General features: G+C 42.6%; 1 protein-coding gene across 5 annotated transcripts in view; it reads left to right on the forward strand.

Moving 5' to 3' along the window:
- Window positions 1-18,730, forward strand: part of mks1 (MKS transition zone complex subunit 1) — a 57,055-nt gene that overhangs the window by 13,177 nt on the left and 25,148 nt on the right. For 4 of the 5 annotated variants that reach the window (XM_072243002.1, XM_072243003.1, XM_072243006.1 and 1 more), the window contains exons 8-11: window positions 5,321-5,429; window positions 9,120-9,176; window positions 12,168-12,210; window positions 15,098-15,160. In XM_072243002.1, coding sequence (XP_072099103.1) covers window positions 5,321-5,429; window positions 9,120-9,176; window positions 12,168-12,210; window positions 15,098-15,160 — 272 coding nt within the window. The remainder of the gene's footprint in view (window positions 1-5,320; window positions 5,430-9,119; window positions 9,177-12,167; window positions 12,211-15,097; window positions 15,161-18,730) is intronic. The other variant, XM_072243004.1, reaches the window with a different exon arrangement.

The following is an 18,730-nucleotide window of genomic DNA, read 5'->3' on the forward strand; positions in this document are numbered from 1 at the left end:
ATCTATGCATGGAGCCAAAAGAAATGGGGAAGATCTTAAACGGATTTGTTTGTATCTTTATTTACTCGGGAGATGGATACAGGGTCTGTAGAAGTGAGGAAAAGCAGCAGTGAGGTCAAGGACCGCATACAGATTGCAGAGGAAGAGGTGTTTTTTTTGTCTTGAGGCAAATTAGGGTGGATAAATCCCCAGGTCCCGAAAGGTATTCCCTCGCACCTGTAGGAGGCATGCAGAATTTGCAGGGGCCCTAGCAAAAACATTTAAATCAAAGTTAGCGACATTTGAGGAACCAGAGGGTTGGAAGCTAGCTCTTGTTCTGCTTTTTAAGAAAGGCTCTAAAAATAAACCAGGAAATTATAGGCTGGTAAGCCTAACATAAGTAGTGGGAAGGTTATTGGAAGGTATTCTCAGGGACTGCAAATATAAGTATTTGGATAATGAGAGATAGTCAGCATGGCTTTGTGCATGATAAGTTGTGTCTAATCAATCTTAGTTTTTCAAGGAACTTACCAGGAAAGTTGATGAAAGATAGGGTAAATGCAAGCAGGCTTTTTCCACTGACGTTGGTGAGACTACAGCTAGAGATCATGGGTTAAAGGTGAAAGGTGAAAATTTTAAGGGGAACATGAGGGGAAACTCGATTCAGAAGGTTGTGAGAATTTGGAATGTGCTGTCAGTAAAAGTTGGGCATACCAGCTCGATTTCAGCTTAAAAGAGAAGTTTGGGCAGGTACATGGATGGCAGGGAAATGAAGGGTATGGTTTAGGTACAGGTGATTGATCTAGGCAGTTTAAATGGTTCAGCACAGACTAGATGGGCCAAAGGGCCTGTTTCTATGCTGTACTTTTCAATGACTCTATGCATTTAGTTTCATTGATCTTCACAGTTATCTGATTGCTCCTGTTTGGAAGAGACTGCTTTTTGCACTGCAGAGTACACTTATTTAACTGATTAGGGAAAGTGAGCAGGAGATAGATAGGAGCTATAAGGAGTTAGTCTGCAGGAGTTAGATAAGTGGGTGACTGTCAGGGAAGGGATGGGAAGTGGAGAGCACCCCTGTGGCCATCACCCTCAGTGATTGTTATCTCATTTTGGATGCTGTTGAGGAGGGTGACCTGACAGAGGACGGCCACGGCGATCGGTTCTCTGGCACTGAGCCTGGTTCTGTGATGCAGAAGGGAGAGAAGAAGATGAGGAATGCGGCAGTCATAGGGGATTCCATAGTGAGGGGAACAGACAGGAGGTTCTGTCAGTTTGATGGAGATACCCACATGGTGTGTTGCCTCCCAGGTGCCAGGGTATGAGATGTCTCGGATCAGGTGCAGAGTATTCTGAAGGGAGAGGATGAACAGCTAGAAGTCTTGGTACCCATTGGTACCAATGACGTAGGTAGAAAAAAGGAAGAGGTCCTGAAGAGAGAATACAGAGAGTTGGGTAGGAAGCTGAAAATCAGGACTTCCAGGGTAGTAATCTCGGGATTGCTGCCTGTGCCACGTGCTAAAGAGCGCAAGAATAGCATGATCAGGCATATTAATGAATGGCTGAGAGACTGGTGTTGGGGGCAGGGCTTCGGGTTCCTGGATCATTGGGGCATCTTCTGGGGGAGGTACGACCTGTGCAAAAAGTACGGGTTACACCTGAGTCCAAAGGGGTCCAATATCCTCGCAGGCAGGTTTAATAGAGCTGTTAGGGAGGGTTTAAACTAATTTGGCAGGGGGATGGGAACTGGAGTGATAGGGCTGAGGAAGGGGAATACAGAAATAAATCAAAGATAGCGTGTAATAGAGATGATAGAAAGGACAGGCAGGAAATGAGGCATAATCACAGCCGGTAGGATGAGTTATAGGGCAATAAAGGCATGGTGCAGTTAAAACAGAAAGCAACAAATACTGGACTGGAGGTGTTGTATTTGAATGCACACAGCATAAGAAATAAAGTGGACAATCTTGAAATTCAGCTACAGTTTTGGAAAGTATGACGTTGTGGCTATCTCTGAAACTTGGCTAAAGGATGGCTGCCATTGGGAGTTGAATGCCCAAGGATATACGGTGTATTGGAAAGATGGGTTAGTAGGCCGAGGGGGTGGTGTGGCCCTGTGTATAAGAAATAATGTTAAATCATTAAAAAGGGATGACATAAGATCGGAAGGTCTCTATGGTTGAGTTAAGAAATGGTAAGGGTAAAAGGACCCTAATGGCAGTTGTATAAAAGTCTGTCCTGAGCCTTGTGGCCCATCAGGCCGGTGCTTATGCTGGTTTCTGTGGCGTGAAGCGAGTGAGAGTACGAGAGCCCCCCCCCCCCCCCCCGAATAGGACGCCAGTCTATTGCAAGGTTAACCCCCAGCGTTTGCCAGTACCCCTTTTCAGCTGGGTGGACTGAAACAGTGTGTGATTAAGTGCCTTGCTCAAAGACACAACATGCTGCCTTGACTGAGACTGGCCGAGAGTGGCAGTTGTATACAGGCCTCCAAAAAGCAGCTAGGATGTGGATTACAAATTACAACAGGAGGTAGAAAAGGCGTGTCAGAAAGGCAATGTCATGATAATCGTTGGGGATTTTAACATGAGAGTGGATTGGGAAAACCAGGCCAGTACTGGACCTCAAGAAAGAGAATTTGTAGAATGTCTAAGGGATGGCTTTTTACAACAGCTTGTTGTTGAGCCCACTAGGAGTTCAGCTGTGCTGGATTGGTTGTTGTGCAACGATCCGGAGGTGATAAGAGAGCATAAGGTTAAGGAACCCTTGGGGAACAGTGATCACAATTTGATCAAGTTCACTTTAATATTTGAGAAGCGGAATCTAAATTCCAATGTGTCGATATTTCAGTGGAATAAAGGAAATTACAATGGCATGAGAGGGGAACTGGCCAAGGTTGACTGGAAAGGGACACCAGCAGGAAGAACAGCAGAGCAGCAATGGCTGGAGTTTCTGCGAAAAATGAGGGAAGTGCAAGACAGGTATATTCCAAATAAGAAGAAATTTTTGAGTGGAAGAAGGATACTATCGTGGCTGACAAGTGAAGTCAGAGCCAAAGTAAAAACAAAAGGGCATACAAGGAAGCCAAAGCTAGAGGGAAGATAGAGGATTGGGAAGCTTTTTAAAAACTTGCAGAAGGAAACTAAGAAGGTCATTAGGAAGGAAAAGATGAATTATGAAAGGAAGCTGGCGACTAAAATCAAGGTACTGAAAGCTTTTTTAAGTCTATGAAGTGTTAAAGAGAGTTGATGGTAGATATAGGACCAGTAGAAGATGAAGCTGGAGATATTGTAATGAGAGCCGCAGAGATGGCAGAGGAACTGAATGCATATTTTGCATCAGTCTTCACAGTGGAAGACATCTGCAGTATACTGGACATTCAAGAGTGTCAGGGAAGTGAAGTATGTTCAGTGAAAATTATGCCTGAGAAGGTGCTCAGGAAGCATAATGGTCTGAGGGTGGATAAATCTCCTGGACCTGATGGAATGCACCCTCGGGTTCTGAAGGAAGTAGCTGGAGAGATTGCGGAGGTGTTAACAATGATCTTTCAAGAATCGATAGGTTCTGGCATTATACTGGATGTCTGGAAAATTGCAAATGTTACTCTGCTGTTTAAGAAGAGTGGGGGGCAGCAGAAAGGAAACTATAGACCTGTTAGCCTGACATCAGTGGTCGAGAAGTTGTTGGAGTCGATTGTTAGGGATGAGATTACGGAATTCCTGGAGGCACGTGACAAGATAGGCCAAATCCAGCATGGTTTCCTGAAAGGAAAATCCTGCCTGACTAACCTACTGCAATTTTTTTGAGGAAATTACAAGCAGGGTAGACAAAGGAGATGCAGTAGATGTGGTGTACTTGGATTTTCAAAAGGCTTTTGACAAGGTGCTGCACATGAAGCTACTTAGTAAGATCTGAGCACATGGAATTACAGTGGTGTTACTAGCATGGGTGGAGCATTGGCTGATCGGCAGACAACAATGAGTGGGAATAAAGGGATCTTATTCTGGCTGGCTGCCAGTTACCAGTGGAGTTCCACAGGGGTCGATGTTGGGACCACTGCTTTTTTGGCCTATGGGATTAATGGATTTGTGGCTAAATTTGCTGATGATACAAAGATAGGTGGGGGAGCGGGTAGTGTTGAGGAAACAGCCTGCAGAGAGACTTAGATAGTTTAGGGGAATGGGCAAAGAAGTGGCAAATGAAATACAATGTTGGAAAGTGTATGGTCATGCACTTTGGTGGAAGAAATAAAGAAATAAACGGGCAGACTATTATTTAGATGGGGTGAGAATTCAAAATGCAGGGGTGCAAAGGAACTTGGGAGTCTTTGTGCAGGATACCCTAAACGTTAACCTCCAGGTTGAATTGGTGGTAAAGAAGGCGAATGCAATGTTGGCATTCATTTCTAGAGGTATAGAATGTAAGAGCAGGGATGTGATGTTGAGGCTCTATAAGGCACTCGTGAGACCACGCTTGGAGTATTGTGTGCAGTTTTGGGCTCCTTACTTTAGAAAGGATATACTGACATTGGAGAGGGTTCAGAGAAGATTCATGACAATGATTCTAGGAATGAAAGGGTTACTGTATGAGGAACATCTGGCAGCTCTTGGGCTATATTCCCTGGAGTTCAGGAGAATGAGGGGTGATCTCATAGAAACATTCCAAATGTTAAAAGACCTGAACAGTTTAGATACGACAACGTTATTTCCCATGATAGGGGAGTCTAGGACAAGAGGGCACGACTTCAGGATTGAAGGACGTCCATTTAGAACAGAGATGTGGAGAAATTACTTTAATTAGAAGGTGGTAAATCTGTGGAATTTGTTGCCATGAGTGGCTGTGGAGGCCAAGTCATTGGGTGTATTTAAGGCAGGGATAGATGGGTTCTTGATTAGCCAAGGCATCAAAGGGTATGGGGAGAAGATAGGGGAGTGGGGATGACTGGAAGAATTGGATTAGTCCGTGATTGAATGCCAGAGCAGACTCAATTGGCCAAATGGCATACTTCTGCTCCTATATCTTATGGTCTTATGATTAATAAATCCTAAATTAGCGTGTTGGCTATCATAATCTGGTAGTGCGATTATGTATTCAATGAAAGCAAGAATCTGTTTATATATGGTGAAGTGGGATTTCTCTTTCAGATGCTATGCTATCTATTTCCAGTTGAATAAAATAATTTGGCATTTTTGTCAGATTTTTGCAATCCACTGCACACTAAGTCTGCATGTTTATCTGAAAATTCTTTTAAAGAGCTGATAGAGTATCTGCAATATCTTGTATAGCTGAAATCCATAACTTTTCATTGCTTAATTCTGTTTTTCTACATGCTTGCTGTGAGTAGGATTGAGACGGAGGGAGAGAAGAGGGATCTGTGGTTATACACCATTCAAAATGTATCTGCTGATGCCCGACCTGAAGAGCAGAACAGGGAGAAAAACCTTCTCAAAGATGTAAGAGTAATCTGTTTTTAATACTGTTGATTCTTGTTTTCCTCTCCCAACCTTTTACACAACTGATGTTTGGATGGGGATTCTAAGATATAGTTGAAGATGTTTCTAGACAGCACAAAAGATTTAAGATGTAGCTGAGCAGGTCAGCAGAGAAGCATTGCTGTGAACCATAGCTTCAGCCTCCTTATTTATCTTACTCTCATGATCTGACTTTCTTGTGTGCTTTAAGTTAAGGTATCCACAGCGAACAACAATGGCACAATCCAGGTCCAGACCTGCCCGAGAAAATCAGTAGCACTGGCTAAATTCCCATTATCTGTTCCCTTTCCTGCTCTAAGTCAAGTTACCCACCTACTTTAAGCAGGTTTCAAGTGTACTGGTGTCTAAGAAGAACGTCATGCCTCAATTACCATCCTCCAGCAGCGCTTATGTACACTGTGATGAAGTGTTTTGAGAGGTTGGTGATGAAGCACGTCAACTCCTGCCTGAGTAATGACTTGGAACTGCTCCAATTTGCCTACCAGCACGACTGATCCATGGCAGATGCCATTTCATACTCTCTTCACTCAACCCTGGAACATATGGACAGCAAAGATGTATATATCAGGATGCTCTTTATCAACTACAGCTCGGCATTCAATATTTTTATCCCCTCAAAACTAATCAATAAGCTTCGGGACCTTGGCCTCAATACCTCCTTCTGTAATTGGATCCTCGATTTTCTCACCTGTAGACCCAGTCAGTTCAGATTAGCAACAACATCTCCACAATCTGTCAACACAGCTGCATCACAAGGCTGAATCTTAGTCCCCTGCTCTACTCACTTTACACTTATGATTCTGTGGCTTAACACAGTTCCAATGCCATATTTAAGTTTGCTGTCAACACCACTGCCATAGGCTGAATCAAAGATGGTGACAAATCAGTACATAGGAGGGAGATTGAAAATCAAACTGAGTGGTGCCACAACAACCTCTCCCTCAATGTCATCAAGACCAAGGAGCTGATAATTCATTTCAGGAGGAGGAAACTGGAGGTCCCTGAGGCAGTCCTCATTGGGGATCAGAGGTGGCAAGGGTCAGTAACTTTAAATTCCTTGGTGTTAGTAATTCAGTGGATCTGTCCTGAGCCTAGCACTTAAAGTGCAATTATGAAGGAAGCACGGCAGTACCTTAGATACCGAAGATTTAGCATGGCATCTGAAACTTTCACAAACTTCTGTAGATGTGTGGTAGAGACTATATTGTTTTGTTGCATCACAGCTTGGTACAGAAACACCAATGCACTTGAATGGAAAATCCTACTGTCCAGTCCATCACGGGTAAAGCCCATCCCACCACTGAGCACATCTACATGGAGCACTGTCAAAAGTTTCATCACTTTTGTGCTGACTTTCATCCTGCTGGCTTTCGTCTTGCTTATGTCTAATTCTTCCCTTACCTTTTTCAAACTTTGTCTGTGGATAGTTTAGCAATCAATTCCATTTGAAGCTTCCAGATTCTCACAGCAGCTTCCACCATGCCTTTCCTTTCTCAGTTTCTCTGGCTTTGTTGTAACTGTTCTGATGCCAACCGCTACTATACCAGTGCTTTCAAAACACCTGGAGGAAGTTTGCAGGTTGAACAGCATCTGTGGAGGCAAAGAGGTGTTCATTATTTCAGAACAAGGCCCTGCAACCAGGCGGAAGTTCTTCCAGCAGTTTGTTCTTTTTGCTCAAGGTTCCAGCATCAGCAGACTCTTGTGTCTCCTTTGTAAACATCTTCCTTTTCATGTAATTGTATTTTTTCCTCCATCATAGTTGACAACTCTCAGCTCTATCTGTGGGACTTTTGATTGTGGTCCTTTCTCACAGAGCCTTTGTGGTGGCTGCACCAAGCGCCAGTGTCTCCCTGAACATGAACTCCTGTAGCCGGGAACGTGGCAGACAGCAGTACTCAGCTACAGGCATTTTGCTCTAACAAGTCTATTCTCATTGCTTCTCTTTTGAGTCCAATAGTTGCATTATACATTTTTTTTCTCCACCATCCCAATCCCTTTGCAGGTAGAAGACACTCCAGTTTTGTGGTGAAGGACGGCAGCATTATCTTTCAGACACTGTTCCCTCTAAGCTGCGTGGGTGTGCGGCTGAGCAGTAACTGAAGTGCTCTGCACACGGAGCCTTTGTTGCCACGCAGCTGGAATTTTCTTATTATATAATGTTTTATTAAAGTGCCATGTAGTTTCAGGTTGTGAAAAAAAATTCCTGCTGAGAGCAACAGTGGGTCTGCGCAGGTGTGTAATTAATTAATTAATAGATAGGTAGGTAGGACTGTTGCTTTCAGGTGTGATGATGAGTATATGAGAAAGATTACATAGTTTTCAATAAGACTAGGGAGTTTTCCTGCTATCTTTGGTTCTAGGTCCTAAAATAATGTCTTAAGCTCATCAGTGTTTATAGTTTTTCTTTACTTGTACTTACTGCCATATTTACGGATAAAAAGGATTCTACATTTTAACTGAGACTCAGTTTAATTCAGTTTTGAGTTTGGTCATCATTCTCTGTCCTAGTTGATCCAAATAATGTATCACCAGAACATTTAATGGATTGGTAATAATGTCGCAATAATGATTACAAACTGGGTTGAACTGTTGTTCAGCTGTACAATATTAAATAGCAAGTCATAATCCCTAACACTGGGGCAGATTCTGTGACTGCTCAACAGTTGTTGAATGGACTTGTCAGTGTTGAAGTCCCTGACTCCCCACTCTCCTCTGTCCTACCAAACTGCCAGTCTTTTCTGAAGAGCACTTCGAGTCAACACCTCAGACTGTTTAATCTCAAGCATCGATGAAGGTTTTGGATAATTCATTATAAGTGTCTTCTGTGTGTTTTCCAAAGGGTCATATGGGAATTGACCGGACTCTTAAAGAGAATTTGTGACTTCATGATGGAATACTTCCTTGCAGGTTGATTGACATGCAGGATTCCCTGCTGCTGACTAGAAAGGACCTGTGTTGTAAGAGTTTGAAGTAGCTCCTGCACTTGCCTCTACTGATAGATATTACTGTTATTGACGTGAATCTTCAGCGCAGTTTGTGTTTGGTGATAGGCTTTCGTTGTCTCTATACATGTGGGTATAAGTATGTAGCAGGTGACTAAGGTGCCAAAAATATATTGGTCTTGCTCCCTTTCTCTACTTTTCCTTCTTCACGTCCACATTATTAAATACTATGAGCTTTGCAGAAGCATCCATAATATTAAGAGGCAGTAGACCATAAGATATAGGAGCAGAAGTGCGCCATTCGGCCCATTGGGTCTGCTCCGCCATTCAATCATGGGCTGATCCCTATCGAACCCTTTCTTTCCTGGAAGAGAATAATGATAAAATAAAGCCTGATGATGATATGGTTTGTCATTAAAAAGCTGCAAAGAAATTCGTTTGTGGCAGTGCAGCTAAATGGGTGAAATAGGACAACATTCATGTAGGTAAGGAGAAAAGGTTCTTGCCATTTACCCAAGTCCGGTTACCTGTCGCATTCCTCATCTGGTGCACGATAAAATTACTCTTAACTGCACTTAAAGTATTGTTTATATATAGTGCTCTAATTGATACTGTGTTGGTTATGCAATGGGAATGTATGATGTTATGCATGTATTGTCTTTAATTTAAATTTGCATAACCTGATATTTTTTCTCTCTCTTTATGATAGCTGTACAACAGACACAAAGAATATCTCAGTACTTTGGTTGGAGATGAATTTGAAACTGTAAGTATATATTTTATCCTGTTTAAACTTTATTAAAAAGGAACAATATTATTTGAAGATACATGTTCAAGTTGCCTGAATCCAACCAATTTGTGTTGAAAAGAATTCCCATTCTTTGCAGGCAGCACCAAGCTGACCATTGGACTCGATTATGATATCATCACTTGAGGTTGGAGTTGATGGCATTTTGCTTTCCTTTGGTTTATTATTATTGTCACATGTACCAGGGTACAGTGAAAAACTTGTCTCACATACCATCCATACAGTTCAGTGCATTACAGTGGTTCATTGAAATACAAAGTAAAACTATAACATTGCAAGGTGAAGTGTTACAGTACAGAGAAGGTGCAGTGGAGGTACACAGAAAGTGTAAAGTCACAATGAGGTAGATTGTGAAGTCAGTCATACTACAGAAGCATTCAACAGGAGTAGAAGCTGCCCTCAAGCCCCGTGGAGCGTGCTTTCATGTATCTTGTGCCCGATGGGAGTGGGGAGAAGAGTGAATGTCCAGGGTGGGTGAGATCTTTGGTTACACTGGCTGCTTTACTGAGGCCATGAGAAGTTTCTGTGATGTGCTGAGCTGTGCACAACAGTCTCTGCAGTTTCTTGTCATGGCAGAGCAGTTGCCATACCAAGCCACATTGCATCCAGATAGAATTATTTCTATAATGCATCGGTAAAATTTGTTGAGTGTCAAAGGGACATGTCAAATTTCGTTAGCCTCCTGAGGAGGTAGAGGTGGTGGTGAGCTTCCTTGGCTCTCGCATCAGTGTGGTTCGACTAGGACAGGCTGTTGATGATATTCACTCCTGGGAACTTGAAGCTCTCTAGACCTCAGCACTGTTGATGTAAAAAGTAGTTTGTCCTTCCTGAAGTCAATAACCAGTTCTTAATTTTTGCTGACATTAAGGAAAAGATTGTTGTCAGGACACCATGTCACTTAGCTCTGTGCTTCCTTCCTGTACATCATTATTTGAGATACGACTCACTACTGTGGTATCATCTGCAAGCTTGTAGATGGAGTTAGAGCAGAATATGCTCACGCATTTGTGAGCTTATAGGGAGTAGAGTAAGGGGCTGAAGCTGCAGGTCTGTAGGGTGGTAGTGTTGAAAATAATTATGTTGAGGATCCCATTGTAAAGGGAGGTGTAGAGTCCTACGTTTGGAGTATGGAGATGCGTCTACTTAGAATTATAGTATTGAAGGCAGAGCTATAGACAAACAATAGTCTAATGTAATTGTCTTTTATTGTCCAGATGCTCCAGTGTTGGGCCAGTCCATGCTGCTGTTCTCTTTAGTAGGTGAAGTCATTTCCCTTTGTAACTACTTCTCATCCTTTGGTTATGGCATTTGCAAAATAGCATTAATCCTTACTGAGCTTCCCAAATCACTTTTCCATTCCACCTAAAGCAGGATGAAAAGGACTGCAACATCAGAAAGCTCACTAGATAGTTGAACCTTATTTAAACTATATTAAATTGAGTTTTTTTTCAGCTGTAGTCACTGAATGGCAGTCACGGCTAGGAGGAGTCAGTTTGAGTTTAGTCTCTCCATGGCTCTGCTTATAGCTCCTGTTCCAGCTAAACGTGGCCACCTCAGCACATCTTGGGGTAATGACATTTCCTGGTGTCCCTGAATCTGCTTTTCAATGGACATTGTGATTCCCCATGTTGAAGTTCTCTTTACTTTCTGGAATACTGTAGTTCATATACCAACCAACAAAAACCACGAATAAATTTCTATTTAATCTACATCAAAATCAAGTTGTTATTAATGTATAGAGGCCCTCTGCTGGTTTTATCCAATATTCCATCCCCAAATTTTTCAATACTCCCATTTTAATTGATTATCTAACTTCTCTTAATAGTTATTATTGAATCATTTTCGTGATCCTATCAGAATTTTTTTTGTTTCCGCTGATTAAGTTCAAATTTATTGTCATTCAACCATACACGTGTAAACCTGATTAAGTCTAGATCCTTGAGTTATCTGCCATTGATATTTTTTTTCTTCAATGATCTTCTATTTGAGTATTTTTGCTAAATCTCCTTTCATCCTTTTTTTTATTCACCTGCTCCTGTGATGGTTTGCTTTGAATTGATCAGACTAGTTTCCTGACTGAAAGCTTGTGTTGGGGAATTGAAACACTGTCTACAGTGCCATCTTGTGGCAAATAAGTTTCTGTGTACTGTGCCTCATACCCTTGCCTTTATCTTCTGTTTGAGAACAGACATTGATCCAGAAGTGCTTTTCTGTGTGCATCCCATGACTGATATCAGAATGGTCTTGAGCAGGGTGCATTTTTGCTCTTGTCCGTACATACATAAAAGAGAAAGAGGCCTTTCTGGAGAAGATTGTGCAAAGTATTGGAGATGGAGGAAGAAAATAGAAATTGTAATTTCATAGCAATAGTAATGAAATAGAGTTCAAATTCGTTCAACTTCCAAGACCAAACGACACTGCCATTGTTGATTTTAATCGGACATGAGTAGACTATTCACCCTGTTGAATTTACTCAATCACTATTGGGCAATGGTTGATTATATAACCAGGACGTGATATGCACAGCTGCTCATTGGACCATCCACCACCTGCTCCCATGGTTTCACGTGACCCTGACTGGGGGGCTAAATAGGTGCTACACCTTGCCCAAGAGTAACCTGCAGGCTAGCGGAGCCTTGTACCTCCTTTGGTAGAGACATCTCCACCCCACCACCCTATTAGAATATTACCTAGTCTATTAAACCTTTAGCATTTTTAAATAAAGTGAGATCACTCGTCAGTCTTCTTTACAAGTCATGGGTACTGAGACTTGTCTTCATCTCTGTCTCCATTTCTAATAAGAATGATCTGTATTTATTAATCACTTTAATGTGATCAACCCCCTATGGATAATGTGACGATCACAGCCATAGGCAGTGGCCTCCTGTGCTGTCACAATGTGCTATAGGATTTTCAGTATTTTAAACAGATTTCATCCTTAATTTGCAGCCTCCTATGGGTTTTCTTCAGGTGTTTGTGAATGGTGAAGTTGGTAAGTTGGATCTGTATTAGATTTGATTTATAATCTCTATGTTCTCACTAGCTTAAATCTAGATAAGTTCATGACCACAAGCCTCACAAGAAAGAGACCAAGATCACTCTGTATAAATATATCACTGTATTCTTTAATAAGCTGTGTGAACTAGAAGGTTGCTTGGGTGATCCATAGGCTGCAAATCTGTGTAAGATAAAGGAAAGAAGTTCAGTTGATCCATGAAGTGTGTCCCATATGCCATCATGCGCTGAGCAGTGCATTTTATAACTAATGTCTGCAGCCACATGATCAAATAGAAGAGACAGGAAAATATATTTTTTAAAAATGTATGAGCTTAGGGAAAAGCAAGTCTGAAAATACCCTGGAGTCCGAAAGATTAGCTCGACCATTATTTCTGTGATGTTATTCCTCCTATGTGGCCACTTCCTGGTTTCAGGTTTGGAGCTGGACTAATTCTATTTGAATGGTAAGTGAATCTGCACTCTGCTGTAAGCAGAAACTTGTACCATAGATGAGGTGCTGCTTGCACCATAGAAACTTTTGACTTTCGGTAAATGTTGGATGCTGGGAATTTTGAGCATCTTTGCAGGAGAATAAACAGTTGATGTTGCAGGCTGAGACCCTTCATTGACCCTTTGGTTGACCCTTTCAACCAATTTCCCCCTGGGATCAATAAAGTATGACTATGACTATTCATCTGGTCTGGAAAGGAAGGGGGGCAGAATGAAGAAGAAGAAGACAGCTGATAGATGAGACTAGATAAAGGGAAAGGTGGGTGAGGGAGGGGATATGTGGAAGATATAAAAGGGTGAAGAAGAACCTGATAGGAGAGGACAGTGAAGCATGGAAAAAAGGAAAGGAGGTAAGGAACCAGAGGGAGCTGATGGGCAGGTGAGCAGAAGAGAAGGGCTGAGGGGATAGCCATAATGGAGAACAGCAAAAGAGAGGAGGAGGAAGGGGGAGAGTGTACTGGAAGTTGGGGAAATCGATGTTCATTCCATCAGGCTGGAGACTACCCAGTTGGAATATGAGCTATTGTTCCTCCAATCTGATTTTGGCCTCATCATGGTGGTTGAGGAGGCCATGGACAGACATAGAATAGGTGGTGAATTGAAATTGGTGGTCCCCTGGGAGATCCTTTTGAGGTGGACAGAGTGTAAGTGCTTGACAAAACAGTCCCCTAATCTGCGTCAGGTCTCACTGATGTAACATAGGCTTCCTGGCCATTGAGGAAGGGAAAAATGTCTAAACTTTTAGCCATTACTGCTCTTGCTTAACCAGAATGTTCAACTTCTATCTCTTTGAACCTAATTGAAATAATCTACTCATGAGCATAAACGAGATCTTCAATATTTTAAAATAAAATGACAAGTTTCTAACTGTTTCCTTTTCTATTCATACTTTCTCTGAAAAAGTTAAGGTTGGGAATTATTCTTGGGATCTTCATTTGACCTGCGTCCAGTGTTTCCATTTCATCTACCTGACAGGGAGACCAAAACAAGGCACCAAGTAAAACCAATTAATGGGTTAAAGAAGACAATTCTCTAGGTTTTGCTTTGTACTGAATAATTGTGACGGTAAACACGATGATTTGGATATCATTTCCAGCACTGGACATGAACACAAAGGGAATTATGAACAGTAATATTGAGATCAGTTGCTTTTTCATCAAACTTGTTTTTGCAAACCGAAGTGTATTACATTATTTACCTTAACATTTACCAAAAGTAGTTCTGACTGTCCCTCCTCCCCCCACCTTCACTCCATCATATCAAGGTCCATGGAGTGTTTTTCCCACCTACCGTCTTTGCCATAGACTCCTAACTCGTCTGTAAACTTGCAAAGTATACTCCAATATCTGTGTCAGAATGCCAGATAATGTTTGTATGCCACGTAATGGATCAGAATAGAAAAACTGATTTCCTTGCTTTAAATTGGTAAAACATAATAATTAGTCTGCAAAAATGCACTAATGCTGCCAGTGGTGTAACAGGCAGTAACTAACTAACTAAAATGCACTAATACCATGCAAGAAGAGCAGTTGTTGTTAAATCTATTACAATTTTGTAAACTGTTATCTTGGGGATCAGATCTGAGGGATTAGAGGACTGTTCAAGTTTCTCCATATGCAACAGGATTGTCAAAATAGGCTGTGATTTGAATACACATGCAAGTTCTAAGCCAAGTCGGAATGGATGGATAGCTTCTTTTTTGTACCCTTTTCCTTTACTATAGAAAGCATTGACTGTTACAGTTCAGATACAAGTGAAAATTAATATTTCTCCATGTTTTGTGGATTTAACAAATCCAACAACAGTTTTCTTGAGCTGTAGTCAGATAGTTGGTCAACATTAATGATCACAATCTTTGTTTTATGACTAGGCTAGGTGTTTTTCCACATATTCCGCAAGTTTGATTACTTTGAATGCTCCTCAAATCTTATTTTATTATGGGATGCATTTCCTCTTATTAAGTTTCTCTGCCTGTTTATCTTAGGAGAAGAGTGATAATTACAAGGCAGGCTGTCACTTCTAAAAAGATGCTTGCACGTCTGTGAGCAGACTAAACAGCCACAAACTCTGGTCTGCCTACATTGTCATGCATTAAGCTGAATTTCAAATTTCACTTATGCTGCTCCACTTTGATGAGAATGTTGAGGTCTGACTTTGGTAGCAGGAGATGGCCACTGGTTTCACTGCTCCGAATATCAGGGTTGGGAAATGTCTGGGAGATTGGTGTATGGAACCTAGAAAAAGTACATTTATGGATGAACTTTGCCCTGTGTGTAAATTTAGCGTATCTGAATACAGTCCTTGAGTTATCTGGTCTGTTTCCAGAGATTAGCCTAATAATGTGTTTGAACTGATGCTGTTCTTGTTTTCAGTGTCAGCTCATGGGTTTGAATATGACAACCTTTATGTGCAATTCTTCCTTGAACTTCCAGAGAGTGAGTATTCCACTTGATTTTTGTTTGTGAACATGTGTTAATGAATATATCTGTACTTTCTACTATATTATATATTGTGTCTTTCTGTTTATATAACCTCCCCTTTTCCTCACACCCTTCATCTTAGGGTGCAATGCCTGACACATTGCTTCTCAGCAGCAACATGAGTGGAGTTTTCACAGGTCACCACTTCCATACTGATACACTAGTATGAGTAAAGGGAGATTCCCATCAAAAATGTGGCATCCGTCATTAAAGATCTTCACCATCAGGGACATGCCCTCTTCTCATTACTTCCACCAAGGAGGAGGTATGGGAGCTTGAAGACCCATACTCAACATCATAGAAACAGCTTCTTCTGCTCTGCCGTCAGATTCCTGAATGGCCCATGAACCCATGCACACTACCTCATTATTTCTCTTTCACTTTATTTATTTATTTATTTATTTATTTATTTATTTATTTTCAATTGTGACTTGCAGCAAATTTTTATGTAATGCGCTGTACTGCTGCCACTAAACACACGACGTCTGTCAGTGATAATGATCTGATTCTGAAAATTACCCCCACAGTGCTGCAATATCTTTTACCCACCTCCCTGATCCTGGTACAGAAGTGTATGAGCAGTTCAGAAAAGCAATCAAGTGGCAAGGTTTAGAAAAATAGTTCATTTGCAATCTACACACATCAAAATTGCTGGTGAACACAGCAGGCCAGGCAGCATCTCTAGGAAGAGGTGCAGTCGACGTTTCGGGTCGAGACCCTTCGTCTCCCAGTCTGCATCGGGTCTCGCCAATATATAAAAGGCCACATCGGGAGCACCGGATGCAGTATATCACCCCAGTCGACGCACAGGTGAAGTGTTGCCTCACCTGGAAGAACTGTTTGGGGCCCTGAATGGTGGTAAGGGAGGAAGTGTAAGGGCATGTGTAGCACTTGTTCCGCTTACAGGGATAAGTGCCAGGAGGGAGATCAGTGGGGAGGGATGGGGGGGACGAATGGACAAGGGAGTTGTGTAGGGAGCGATCCTCGACACTGTTTTATCACCCCTTGTTCAATCCCTTCCGACCTATGTTCGTGACACTTCTCACGCTCTTAAACTTTTCGATGATTTTAAGTTCCCTGGCCCTCACCACTTTATTTTCACCATGGATGTCCAGTCCTTATATACTTCCATCCCCCATCAGGCAGGTCTCAAAGCTCTACGCTTCTTTTTGGATTCCAGACCTAATCAGTTCCCCTCTACCACCACTCTGCTCCGTCTATCGGAATTAGTCCTTACTCTTAATAATTTCTCCTTTGGCTCCTTCCACTTCCTCCAAACTAAAGGTGTAGCTATGGGCACCCATATGGGTCCTAGCTATGCCTGCCTTTTTGTTGGGTTTGTGGAACAATCTATGTTCCGTGCCTATTCTGGTATCTGTCCCCCACTTTTCCTTCGCTACATCGACGACTGCATTGGCGCTGCTTCCTGCACGTATGCAGAACTCGTTGACTTTATTAACTTTGCCTCCAACTTTCACCCTGCCCTCAAGTTTACCTGGTCCATTTCCGACACCTCCCTCCCCTTTCTAGATCTTTCTGTCTCTGTCTCTGGAGACAGCTTATCCACTGATGTCTACTATAAGCCTACTGACTCTCACAGCTATCTGGACTATTCCTCTTCTCACCCTGTCTCTTGCAAAAACGCCATCCCCTTCTCGCAATTCCTCCGTCTCCGCCGCATCTGCTCTCAAGATGAGGCTTTTCATTCTAGGACGAGGGAGATGTCTTCATTTTTTAAAGAAAGGGGCTTCCCTTCCTCCACTATCAACTCTGCTCTTAAACGCATCTCCCCCATTTCACGTACATCTGCTCTCACTCCATCCTCCCGCCACCCCACAAGGAATAGGGTTCCCGTGGTCCTCACCTACCACCCCACCAGCCTCCGGGTCCAACATATTATTCTCCGTAACTTCCGCCACCTCCAACGGGATCCCACCACTAAGCACATCTTTCCCTCCCCCCCCCTCTCTCTGCATTCCACAGGGATCGCTCCCTACACAACTCCCTTGTCCATTCGTCCCGCCCATCCCTCCCCACTGATCTCCCTCCTGGCACTTATCCGTGTAAGCGGAACAAGTGCTACACATGCCCTTACACTTCCTCCCTTACCACCATTCAGGGTCCCAAACAGTCCTTCCAGGTGAGGCAACACTTCACCTGTGAGTCGACTGGGGTGATATACTGCGTCCGGTGCTCCCGATGTGGCCTTTTATGTATTGGCGAGACCCGATGCAGACTGGGAGACCGCTTTGCTGAACATCTACGCTCTGTCCGCCAGAGAAAGCAGGATCTCCCAGTGGCCACACATTTTAATTCCACATCCCATTCCCATTCTGACATGTCTATCCACGGCCTCCTCTACTGTAAAGATGAAGCCACACTCAGGTTGGAGGAACAACACCTTGTATTCCGTCTGGGTAGCCTCCAACCTGATGGCATGAACATTGACTTCTCTAACTTCCGCTAGGCCCCACCTCCCCCTCGTACCCCATCTGTTACTTATTTTTATGCACACGTTCTTTCTCTCACTCTCCTTTTTCTCCCTCTGTCCCTCTGAATATACCTCTTGCCCATCCTCTGGTTCCCCCCCCCTTGTCTTTCTTCCCGGACCTCCTGTCCCATGATCCTCTCGTATCCCCTTTTGCCAATCACCTGTCCAGCTCTTGGCTCCATCCCTCCCCCTCCTGTCTTCTCCTATCATTTTGGATCTCCCCTCCCCCTCCAACTTTCAAATCCCTTACTCACTCTTCCTTCAGTTAGTCCTGATGAAGGGTCTCGGCCTGAAACGTCGACTGCACCTCTTCCTAGAGATGCTGCCTGGCCTGCTGCGTTCACCAGCAACTTTGATGTGTGTTGCTTGAATTTCCAGCATCTGCAGAATTCCTGTTCATTTGCAATCTATTTCTTTCGTGGCTGCATCAATCGTTTTGATTTCCATCGAAGTCTGAATAATCTCATCATAATTTGTTTGCCTCAGAATTAACATTCTAACATGTTACCATTTACAGAATAATTACGTTTTACAGAATTTCAGATTTTACCAGAGGGACCACCTTGATTTATTTCTCTGCAGACTTGGTTGACCTTTTTATTCCTATTAGCATATATCCTGTGTCATAACAAACAAGATGCTGGTAGAATTCAGGTTAGGCAGCATCTGTGGACGGAAATTGACTGTTGACGTTTTGGGTCAGAGCTCTTCTTCGGGAGTCCAGACACGCTGATCTCCTCTTGTATCTTGATTGTTACTCCAGATTCTAGCATCTGTAGTCAAAGTCATGTTTATTGTTATATATTTAAGTTCGCTGACAACAGCATTGTTGTTGGCTGAATCAAAGGTGGGGACAAATCAGCATATAGGAGAGAGGCTGAAAATTTGTTTGAATGGTGCCACTACATCAACCTCTCACTCAATCTCAGCAAGGAGCTGATTATTGACTACAGCAAGAGGAAACTAGAGGTCCATGAGCCAGACCTCATCAGGTGATCAGAAATGAAAAGGGTCAGCAACTTTAGATTCCTCTG

The sequence above is a fragment of the Mobula birostris genome, chromosome 25, assembly GCF_030028105.1.
Source record: "Mobula birostris isolate sMobBir1 chromosome 25, sMobBir1.hap1, whole genome shotgun sequence".
NCBI classification, from domain to species: Eukaryota; Metazoa; Chordata; class Chondrichthyes; order Myliobatiformes; family Myliobatidae; genus Mobula; species Mobula birostris.